This window comes from Siniperca chuatsi, linkage group LG11 (assembly GCF_020085105.1).
Source record: "Siniperca chuatsi isolate FFG_IHB_CAS linkage group LG11, ASM2008510v1, whole genome shotgun sequence".
Taxonomy (NCBI): Eukaryota; Metazoa; Chordata; class Actinopteri; order Centrarchiformes; family Sinipercidae; genus Siniperca; species Siniperca chuatsi.
The window spans coordinates 2,172,802-2,185,057 of record NC_058052.1 but is presented as its reverse complement, the minus strand read 5'-3'; the positions used below and the strand labels follow the sequence as shown (position 1 = coordinate 2,185,057).

General features: G+C 40.3%; 1 protein-coding gene across 7 annotated transcripts in view; it reads left to right on the top strand.

Annotated features, from left to right (window-relative positions):
• birc6 (baculoviral IAP repeat containing 6) overlaps positions 1-12,256 on the top strand; it is a 193,053-nt gene that overhangs the window by 67,501 nt on the left and 113,296 nt on the right. For all 7 annotated transcript variants that reach the window (XM_044215397.1, XM_044215402.1, XM_044215400.1 and 4 more), the window contains exons 41-47: positions 132-292; positions 6,776-6,902; positions 7,004-7,114; positions 9,775-10,033; positions 10,189-10,760; positions 11,429-11,604; positions 11,720-11,816. In XM_044215397.1, the coding sequence (XP_044071332.1) occupies positions 132-292; positions 6,776-6,902; positions 7,004-7,114; positions 9,775-10,033; positions 10,189-10,760; positions 11,429-11,604; positions 11,720-11,816 (1,503 nt within the window). The remainder of the gene's footprint in view (positions 1-131; positions 293-6,775; positions 6,903-7,003; positions 7,115-9,774; positions 10,034-10,188; positions 10,761-11,428; positions 11,605-11,719; positions 11,817-12,256) is intronic.

The window sequence follows — 12,256 nt, the reverse complement described above, 5'->3', positions numbered from 1 at the left end:
AATTGACCTTAAGTGCTCAACAATCTGGAGACAAAATATTCTTCATTTCAGTGTCTCAGTCCCTGTTGGAGTTTGTATTAGCAGTCTATATGTATCATGGTGGTAAGATTTACTTATTGTCTGGCTTTTAGTGAGCCAGGCCTCCAACGGAACTGATGACTCCCTGCTGAGGGCACTCCATGGAGGAGGCTCTCCTCCTGGTAGCAGCTTGATGGTCCAGCCCTCGTCCATCCCCATGTTGAGTGCCTGCTTCAACAAGCTCTTCTCCATGCTGCAGGTCCACCACGTACAGGTCAGCACACACACAAATGTCAAACACAAAATACCTGGTGACTGATTGGGGTCTTCAGTGTAGGCACATACTAATGCTTTGACTCTATGTGCATAGATCTTTTCCCATTTCTTTATTTTTTCCAAATGTGTTTATTGAATTTTAAGTTTTCCATTTAACAAAAGAAAGACCAAAAGGCATAACAACAATTTAAAACATAACACTGTTCAGCTCTGCATGGACAATAAAGAAAAAAAGAACAACAAAACACATGCCAACATGCTCTTAAATTTTGTAAAGGAAAGTTTCCCAGTATTTTTGTAATTTGGGACAGTACCAAAGACATTGTGTAAGGCTGCCAGTATTTGTTTTACATTTAAGGCGCAATGGGGAGATGGCAGGCTTAAATTTGGAGATACTATCAGGTGATAAATGCACTCTGTGTAGTATTTTAAGTTGTAATGCCCTGGTTCAGTTACAGATGTTATTTTCTATTTTTCTCTTAACTGAAAGAAATGAAAAAGGTTGTTTCTGGATACAGAAAGAAGGAAGAAATACCCTTGTTCCAATGTTTGAAACCTCGATCTAGGACACCTGGTAGAAAATCAGGGTTATTAATGTTTGGAGTAAGAGTGGATGTTATTCCACACGTTCCTCCAGTATGTTGTACTGCACTCCAAGCCTTAACTGTATAAATTGTTATTGGATCATTGCAACAATCTGACTGATTTCAGGTTTTTTAGAAAGAGTAGATTTGAGAGGGGACATTTAGACAGTGAGGCCTTCAATATCAAGCCAAATAGAGACAGCTCTCATATGCTAACGGCAAACTTATCATACTGTTTACAGCACGTGGTAGAGCACTATGCTCCACCGCCCGCTAGTTATTCTGCCCATTTCCCGTCAAGCACCTTGCTCTCTCCAGGTAACCGGTCCCCTAGTGTTTGATGTCAACCAGGTCTGAGCCACTGCCATATCAGTTCGGCTTATTTAACCACTGCAAATAACAGGCATGGTCCTGCTAATATGGATCCACCTTGTATTTCCCCTCTTTCCATTCATCTATATGTGAACTCCGAACCTGGTAATCATCAGAATGATGATTGAGTTTCTGATTTTTCTACGCAGGTGTCAGTTATTTCGGCACGTTATACAGAAAGGCTGTCCAAAAAACGGTCTAGTATCTGTAGGCACAGGAGGGTTCCATCTGACCTAATCACTATAAAGACGGAGTCTGCTTGTCGTTTTATTCATTTTTAAATTGTTGCCTATGGAATTTAAGGTCTATTACCAATAAGTCTTTTTTTGTCAGTGATTTTATTCTCGTGATTTAGATTTGGTCAGATACTGATGTTCCCCTCATTGAGTCATGTCCCCAAGGATATACATTCTGGAACTGCCCTAGGTTATCCATACGGGGATCCATACATAGACTTGCTGTTATTTATATTGCCGACCAAAAATGTACACCTATTGCTGTTGGCAATTTTTATCTCTTGTAAGCTACTCTCATTCACCACCTCCCACCCCACTGACTATTTTGGCTTGTTATATCGCCCTCCCAAATCAAAAGGTGACTTTTTGACAGAATTTGGTCACATACAACTAACTATGAGAAAGTTTTACTTTTAGGAGATCTAAATATCCACATCGACAACCAGAATGACAAACTGGCATCTGAATTCCTTGATCTTATCCATACTTTTGACTCTACTCAGCATGCCTCTGGCCCTACCCATCAACACCGTCTCACATACTCTTGAACTAATTATTACTTATGCCTTTAATCCGGTAAATCTCCAGACTATCAACATGCATGTTTCTGACCATGATGCTGTCCTTTTCAGTGTTCCTCTAGTACCTGCTGACTCTAACCTGAGAGGCCCTTGATCACTGAGAAATTCTGTAACACTTATCAGGCTTCTCAGCACCTTGACCCGCTAGATTTATCATGTTCTGTGGAGGAGCTGGCTACTAGATTCCTGCAACGATGTGCTTCTACTCTGGACACCGTAGCTCCCTTTAAAATGTCTAAAGCCTGATCTGCTTTAACGCAACCACCACCGTGGATTAATGACCGCGTCAGGAGTATTAGAAGGGAGTATAGACGTGCTGAACGGAAATGGAAAATTTCCAAATTGAGGTGCAATTTCAATGCCGTGAAAGAGCTATTAAAAGAATTTAACAACACTGTCAAAGAAGAAAGATCAAAATACTTCTCACATCTTATTACTGCAAATCCTCACAACCCCAAATTGCAATTTAGGAATTGAGGACCGCCCTCCCCTCTCTTCTATTGAGAGATGCGAGAAATTTCGGTCCGTATCTGTTGATAAAGTTTCCAGCATTAGAGCCCAAATCATGCCATCTCCAGTTATTCTACCATGCAGAGAGATGTATCATACTTTTAATTCAGTATATCTGGTATCCCAGTCTGGCCTACTGTAGATTATGAATGGCGTGAAATCTTCCTCCTCTTCTTTAGTTGTTTTACCCACTAGACTTTTAAAAGAGGCTTCTTCCTTTTTATCCTCAGATATTTTAGCAATATTTAACCAGTCTATCTTCAGGAGTTTTTCCTCCAATTTTTAAATTGGCCATTGTTCAACCCCTACTGAAAAAATCTAACCTTGACACCGACAATCTTAATAATTTTTGACCAACTATCTATCTAAATTACACTTTCTGGCCAAAGTACTGGAGAAAGTGGCTTATTATCAGCGCATATTCTTTATGAATGACCACTCACTCAAAGTTACAGTCCGGTTTTCAAATTCATCATAGTACAGATACTACACTTTTAAAAGTTTTAAATGATATTAGGATGAATTCTGATGCCGGCTGTTGTACTGTTTTGGTGCTGCTAGACCTCTCTGCTGCGTTTTGATACAGTTGATCATAACATATTAATTGAAACTGGATAGGCATTACTGGGACTGCTCTAGACTGGTTTAAGTCGTACCTGAGTGACCGAACCTTCTCTGTTTCAATTGGGAATGTCTCCCCTTGCTTTGCAAGTATCACCTGTGACGTTCCTCAAGGCTCTATTCTTGGCCCTTTACTGTTTTGTATCTACATGTTACCACTGGGTCAAGTTATACGCAACTCCAATATTTCTTTCCATTTTTATGCTGATGATACACAAATCTATTTGTCCATAAATCGATCAGACCTCGCCTCCGTTACCTCACTCACAACCTGTCTTACAGCCATAAGGTCCTGGATGTCAAAGTCCTAATGCTGAACAACGATAAAATTGAAGTGATGGTGTTTGGACCCAAAGCACACAGGGATTGTGTAAGCCAGGCGTTAGGTTTCGAGAGATTTGAAGTTCACCCATGAGGCCAGAAATCTGGGAGTAGCCTTTGATTCAGATCTAAACTATTATAAACATGCAATATCACCAAATCAGCTATCGGTCAAATAAGGAATATTGCCAAGATTAAATCATTTCTTTGATTCATTGATTCACAAATTCATGCTTTTGTCTCTAGCCATCTGGATTACTGTAACTCATTATTTGCCTGACTTCCCCAGAAATCAATCAACCACCTCCAGCTTGTGCAAAATACCACAGCCAGGGTTCTAATTAAGAACTTGAAAATACAAGCACATTTCCCCTATTCTTGCCTCATTTCACTGGTTACCTGTGGTGTTTAGAATTGATTTCAAAATTGTATGACATGTTTTTAAATAACTGAGCGGCCTTGCCCCTTCCTATGTTATTGACCTTCCCACCCCTTAACCCCTGCTCGAACTCTCAGATCTGCAGACCAGCTGTTGCTCTCTGTCCCCAGGGCAAGGCTTGAGACAGAGGGTAGTGGGGCATTTGCTGTAAGGGCTCCACAATTGTGAAATAACCTTCCACTGGGAATCCGTCAAGCTACCTCAGTGTCCTCTTTTTAAAACTCTTTTAAAAACAAATTTTTATAAAATGGCTTTTAATTAGACTTCTTTGTTTGCTCTAGGCTCTTATTCATTTATTGAAATTGTATTCAGTGTTTTATCTGTTTTCTTGACTGCATGAACTTATTTTAATTTGTGATTGCATCATGTATTTTCTGTTTTTATTTCTGTGAAGTACTTTGTAAACTTGTTTTTGAAAATTAAATTGAGGAAGTGTTGTCAGTTACATATTGAAAAGGGCACTTAATTGATATTTTTTTAGGTCCTTAAGATCAAGACATCCAATGTCACTTGGGAGTTGTAAGGTGGACATCTTTGAGAGGTCTCGTTTACGCCAAATAAAAGATGGTGGAACTCGGGTGTAATGAATATTCCCAAATACACTAATAATGTGCGGGGCCATCTAAAAGGAAAGGGCACCTGACACCCATTGCCAAGAGGCATGGCTTCAGATTTGGAAAAATGTATCTTATCCAGAAAAAGCACTAAATTGAGTGATATTTTGTATTAAGCAGTGAACTGGTTCAGCAGGGTTAGACATAAATAATTAAACATCATCAGCATATAAAGCAATTTTATAATTTTTCTGGCCAATAACAAATCTAGATATTGCAGAGTCACACCGAATAGCCTCAGCTAATGGCTGATTTTTATTTTTATAGCGCCAATTCATAACAGAAGTTATCTCATTGCACTTTTCCTATAGGGCAGGTCTAGACCATACTCTTTATTTTATTTACAGAGACCCAACAAATCTCAGATAAAGAATAGATAAGGCCATTCGACACTGTGAAAGGCCTTTTCCACATCTAAAGAGACCACAAAACCATATGTACTTGTCACTGTTGACATATCTGAATCACATTTAGTAATCTTCTGATGTTATTACATGAGTTACAGACACTAATAAAGCCTGTTTGGTCTTCTTTAATTATGTGGGACAGAAGGTGTTCCAAACAGGTTTGCAAAACTTTGAAAAGGATTTTGAGGTCAACATTAAGCAGTGACATGCAGTGAGGTGCAATTTACTGGTCACTTCCCTTTTTTGAGAATTAAAGAAATGCTGGCCTCTCTTAGTGATGGGGTAGGAGGTCAGTATCAAACAAATGATTTGGCATGTCTAAAAAGGGTTCTGTTAACAAGTCTCTGAATTCTTCATAAAATTTGCTAGTGAGCCTGTTAGGGCCTGGCCCTATTCCACACTGAAGTGACCTGATGGCTTCTTGTACCTCATGTTTAGAAATTTGAGCATTAAGGAGGGACTTCTCATCAGTGGATAGATTAGGAAGATGAAACTTGGAAAATAAATGTTCCATTATTGTTTGTGCATCTTCGCTTTGCTCAGATTGGTACAGATTAATATAAAAATCACGGAAAGCATTATTAATCACTTCAGGGTTAGTGGAACGAGTCCCTGTTCCATCCATACCTGAGGCAATAGAGTGAGAAGCTGTTCGCTTTTTTGTTAAGTATGCTAAATATTTGCCTGGTTTATCTCAATATTCAAACAGCTTTTGCCTGGAAAATCTTAATTTGTCTGTGGCAGTTTGTGTTAATAGTGAATTTAAACTCAACACATCAACATAACCCAATTCTTCACAAAGACCAGCAATAAATTTTGTCTATGGATAGGCAGACAAGGAACCATTGGGAAACCTATCAATCAGTGGGTTCATAAGGCAATTGAAATCGCCTCCCATAGTATTCTTCATCAGCAAATCAGCTGACTTAGACATTAGGATACCAAATTCTTGTTCATGGATAGCAGATTTAATAAAAACAAATTGCCCATAATTGTCCTTTAATGCAAGCTATCAGTTGAAAGCACTTCCTGACTAAGATAGCTGCCACTCTGCTCTTAGTAGTGAAAGAGGAAAAATACAGATGCTCAAAACCACACTTGCAATTTTAAGTGATCTTTATCGTGTTTCTTATAAAAGCGCAATATCAACATTTTCCTTCTTCAAGGCTAACAATACCCTTTTCCTCTTAAAGGCTGAATGACTTTCCCTAAGTATTTCCCTGCAGAACCTGTTACACGTTGAAAATTTAGTAATCGAAATGCCATTGAAATACAGGTCATAATCTTATAAACTTAAAATTTTCAACAAAATTTTACCAATTTCATTAGACGACAGGACATCTTTTCACCTGCAAATCAACAAAACTATATCACGCTGTTATTAGCTGCTCCAACAATCATCCTCAACTATGGAAGATAATGGAAAGCAAAATCCACAAGCCATTAAAATCAATTTCCCTTTATTATGTCTTCATCAAATACTCTCGTTTTGTCTAAAACCAAACTCTCTGTATATGTTTCCTGGATGAAATTTCACTTATGCAATTACATGTGTTTCAGATTTTCATTAAATGATTTGAATGAATTCATCATGCAAAAAAAAATCACCTGTGGAGATCGTACAAAAGTGGTACATTAATGTTATGTGGTCCCAAAGTCTGGGTCATAACCAATTTCATACTAGACTAGTTTTGAGACTTCCGTATTTACTTAAGATTCCTTGTAAACTCAACTCAGTGCCATTTTAAGTATAACAGAAAACAAAGTGAATTGAGAGACTTTCTCTTCTCTCTTAGCTGGAGTCCCTGCTGCAACTGTGGTTAACACTGAGTCTCAACACATGTTCTGGTGGCAGTGAAGAGAGCGGATCAGACATCTTCCTGTTCAACGCCAGCCGAGTGCCCACCATCCCACTCAACCAAGGTCAGGACTCCACCACACTGTCTCTCCTTCTCAACACTTTCTCATTGTATTCTTATTATATATGTATGATATTCTGTGTGTATATATGTGTGTGTGTCCAGCATCCATCAGCAGTTTCCTAACAGTGCTGTCGTGGTACCCCAACACCTCGCTGAGAACGTGGTGTCTGGTGCTGCACTCTCTCACCCTGATGACTAACATGCCAGCCTGTGGTCAGTACTCTACTCTCACTGGTTTCCTTCTGTGTATCATCAACACCTATGAAAAGTCTTACAACTCAATTAGATAGTCACACAGTCTTCCTCTCGAGGAGACAGTTTCTCTTTTGTGTGTGTGTGTGTGTGAGTGTTTCACGAAAGAGCTTAATTATGTCCACAGTGATGGTTGATCAGACAGTGGATTGGTCTGCCAGTGAATGTGAAATAAAATGTTCATCAATAGTCTACAGGAGCGGCAGGTACAGATTAGATGGATATAAAGAAATATTTTAGAAATAGAAATACTTTTTATGTGTTTATGAAACCGTCGCTGATTTAATTCATAAAACATGGTGAAATGTTTACTTCTAAAGTAAATTGTAGCTGGAATCAAACACCATCTGCATGTTGATTGATGATTTTAGAGCTACAGTGGTGTGAAAAAGTGTTTGCCCCCTTCCTGATTTCTTTTTTTTTTTTTTTTGCATGTTTGTCACACTTAAATGTTTCAGATCATCAAACAAATTTAAATATTAGTCAAAGATAACTCAAGTAAACACAAAATGCAGTTTTTAAATGAAGGTTGTTATTATTAAAGGGAAACAAAATCTAAACCTACATGGCCCTGTGTGAAATAGTGATTGCCCCCTAAACCTTAATAACTGGTTGGGCCACCCTTTGCAGCAACGACTGCAATCAAGCGTTTGTGATAACTTGCAATGAGTCTTTTACAGCGCTGTGGAGGAATTTTGGCCCACTCATCTTTGCAGAATTGTTGTAATTCAGCCACATTGGAGGGTTTTTTGAGCATGAACTGCCTTTTTAAGGTCATGCCACAGCATCTCAATAGGATTCAGGTCAGGACTTTGACTAGGCCACTCCAAAGTCTTCATTTTGTTCTTCTTCAGCCATTCAGAGGTGGACTTGCTGGTGTGTTTTGGATCATTGTCCTGCTGCAGAACCCAAGTTCGCTTCAGCTTGAGGTCATGAACAGATGGCCAGACATTCTCCTTCAGGAGTTTTTGGTAGACATCAGAATTCATGGTTCCATTTATCACAACAAGTCTTCCAGGTCCTGAAGCAGCAAATTAGCCCCAGACCATCACACTACCACCACCATATTTTACTGTTGGTATGATGTTCTTTTTCTGAAAAGCGGTGTTACTTTTATGCCAGATGTAATGGGACACACACCTTCCAAAAAGTTAAACTTTTGTCTCATCAGTCCACAGAGTATTTTCCCAAAAGTCTTGGGGATCATCAAGATGTTTTCTGGCAAAAATGAGACGAGCCTTAATGCTCTTTTTGCTCAGCAGTGGTTTTCAGGCCATTTTTGCCCAGTCTCTTTCTTATGGTGGAGCCATGAACACTGACCTTAACTGAGGCCTGCAGTTCTTTGGATGTTGTTGTGGGGTCTTTTGTGACCTCTTGGATGAGTCGTTGCTGCGCTCTTGGGGTAATTTTGGTCGGCCGGCCACTCCTGGGAAGGTTCACCACTGTCCCATGTTTTCGCCATTTGTGGATAATGGCTCTCACTGTGGTTCACTGGAGTCCCAAAGCTTTAGAAATGGCTTTATAACCTTTTCCAGACTGATAGATCTCAATTACTTTCTTTCTCATTTGTTCCTGAATTTCTTTGGATCTCAACATTATGTCTAGCTTTTGAAGATCTTTTGGTCTACTTCACGTTGTCAGGCAAGTGATTTCTTGATTGAGAACAGGTGTGGCAGTAATCAGGCCTGGGTGTGGCTAGAGAAATTGAACTCAGGTGTGATAAACCACAGTTAAGTTATGTTTAATGTTTTAATCACTTTTTCACACAGGGCCATGTAGGTTTGGATTTTGTTTTCCCTTAATAATAACAACCTTCATTTAAAAACTGCAGTTTACTTGTGTTATCTTTGACTGATTTTAAATTTGTTTGATGTGAAACATTTAAGTGTGACAAACATGCAAAAAAATAAGAAATCAGGAAGGGGGCAAACACTTTTTCACACCACTGTAAATGCTTCGTGAATTATGCTACACCAAAAACCGTCACATCCATTATTGTTAGGAATTTTTCCAAACTTAGGAACTACGTTTAGCATTAAGATGTCTCATGAACACGCCCTAGATTTATTCCTTTCGAAACATGCATTTTTGCTTATTGGTTGTTTAATGATTTGATTTTCCTACAGCATAACTCATGAATGCAATGTTTTTTGGCATTCAACTCATACATTTTAGATGTCAGACCGTCCTTGGGTGAATCATCAGGATGAATTGATGAGCAAAATGCCCTCAGAAATTCATTGCCACAGGACAATAACATACAGTAACTGTGGCCAAAAAAGAACAACTTTAATGGATATGTCAGATAAGTTTTTAGTCTCTGCAAGGTGATTTTCATTGTGTACTGAAAAAACTCGAAACCAATGGCTGTTTAGAAGATAGGAATTCAATCTACAAACTTACAACTTGCCTTTGAAAATAGTCAGCAGTCTATAACACAACAAAATGTGGAAGGTCAAAGGATCTGAATACAACATCTCTATACAGGGATATACTTCAGTGCTGTCTTTACTGACTTAGATTTTTGTATAGTATGTTTTGTTTTTTTGCCCTCATAATTCTATAGTTGTCAACTGTCTGATGTTAAGTGATTTATATAAAACCTATGTTTGAACTTCCAGCCTCCAGCAACGGGATGAGCTCTCAGGAAAGCACAGCACAACAGTTGGTGTCTGATCCCACTCTGGTTCATGTCCTGGTGCGCTTCCTGTCTGGCAGCAGCACCAACGGGACGAGCCAGCACAGCTCTCAGGTGGGACCCACCGCCACCCAGGCCATGCATGAGTTTTTGAGCCGCCTGCAGGTCCACCTGTCCTCCACCTGTCCACAGATGTTCAGCGAGTTCCTGCTCAAACTCATGCACATCCTGTCTACTGAGAGGTATGCAATCGCTTCATGGAAAATGTATTTTCTATCAATGATGTTTGCATGTTACAGCATAATCAGTCATTTTGACAATAATCACAAAATGAGAAATTTCAGTAGATGTACTATGAGTGGTCTTTGGGAACTAATGGTTCATCCTGACCCTTCAGGGGTCCGTTCCAGTCAGGCCAGGGTCCACTGGACGCCCAGGTGAAACTGCTGGAGTGTACTCTAGAGCAAAACTTCGAGGTGGTGTCGGTGGCCACCATCTCCTCCGTCATCGAGTCCATCACATTCTTAGTTCACCATTACATCACCTGTTCAGACAAACTGGTGTCCCGCAGTGGCTCAGACAGCTCTGTAGGTGCTCGGGCTTGTTTTGGTGGCCTGTTTGCCAATATCATTCGGCCAGGAGATGCAAAGGCTGTCTGTGGAGAGACAACGCGCGACCAGCTGATGTTTGACCTCCTCAAGCTGGTCAATGTGCTGGTGCAGCTGCCTCTATCCGGGGACAGAGAGTTCAGTGGACGGCTGCCACCGGCTGGCAGCGGGGCAGCTGATAGCAGTGTGTCGGACGAGGAGAAGGTCTGTGGCAGCAAAGAAAGCGTGGCTGGTGGATCCGCGTCCAGTCAGGGTCCTCCTGCAGGTGTTGCAGACCTGGTGTTAGCTAATCAACAGATTATGAGCCAAATCTTGTCAGCACTGGGACAGTGCAACAGCAGTGCCATGGCCATGATCATAGGTAAGACAAATCCACAGAGAATTATGAATTAACACTGTAGTTCCCATCAGCTCTACCAAGAGTCTTAGCGTCTTTCAGCTTAGTTTTAGTTTTCGTTTTACCGCCCACAACTTTATGCTTTTTGCTCTCATCAACCTTGTTTCCAGCAGCAGGAGGCAGCTGTTTTCAGAGAAAAAGCCACTGTACACTACCTGTCAGTTAGTGACTAGCTGGTGAAAATAGTGGAGCATTTAGCAGCTAAAGAGCCATATATTTTTCTCAGGAGTTGGTGGAGACCAAAAACAGTTAAATGAGAGTGAATATTGTATTTACATTCATATAGTCAAAGTAGACCTGTTCGCCAGAGCTACTTCAAATCTATAAATCAGAAACTGCTGCTTTGAATACGGGGCCGTAGGAAGTTAAAGTGCCCACACATGTTAATTTTTAAAATACTTTTCTAAATGAGAAGATAAATTTAGCCTATGTTTGCTAAACAGCAGCCACTATGGCCACAAGTGACATTTATGCGATAATGATACATTTTAAATTGTAGTGTAACTGGAGCACAAGAAGAGACGAGTCATAAAGTCATAAAGACAAATTGTTCCAGAGAACACAACGATTCAAATATCAGGAGGATAAATCTCTACTGCTGCAAGCTGACACTTCTCTCTCTCATCTCTCAGGAGCTAGCGGTCTCCACTTGACCAAACATGAGAACTTCCATGGCGGTCTGGATGCCATCTCAGTGGGTGACGGCCTCTTCACCATCCTCACAACCCTCAGCAAGAGGGCCACCTCAGTCCAGGTCATGTTACAGCCCATCCTCACATACATGGCCTGTGGTTATATGGGCAGACAGGTGAGCATCACACTGTGGTGTATAGGCTTTGATGATTTGATATTAAAAAACATCTTGAACAAATACAGTACAATACCAAAACTTAAATATGTGTTTTTTATTTTACATGTTGTAGGGGTCTCTTTCCACCTGTCAGCTGTCTGAGCCTCTTCTGTGGTTCATCCTCCGAGTATTGGACACCAGCGAGGCTCTCAAGGCCTTCCATGACATGGGTGGGTCTATACACAACACTTGATTTTGCTTCCTTACCCAACTTAAATTAACCCAGCCTTCAGACTAAATGCGCCTTTGACTGTGCGACAACAGTGATGGTGTTTTGTTTATTGCATGTCACATTGTGTGAGATGGGTCTATTGAAATCCTGGTCTCAATCTGTGTGAGACTGTAGGATATCAGTTTAAGGCATGTCAGATTGTGCTATGAATGCATGGTGCATCAGAGCGTTGCAAAGAAAACAGAAAAATGTATATGAGCGCAGAGGTACATCATCAACTCATGTCATCCACCAGCGTTGCTCTTATGTTTTGTAAATACAGCAAAACAGTAATCAGACTTTGGCAGTAAAGCTGACACTTTGGCGCTTCCGTAATGTCGTGCCGGCCAGTGTATTCTGTGTCATTTCATGCCCTATTCTGATTGGCTGGTTTGTTGA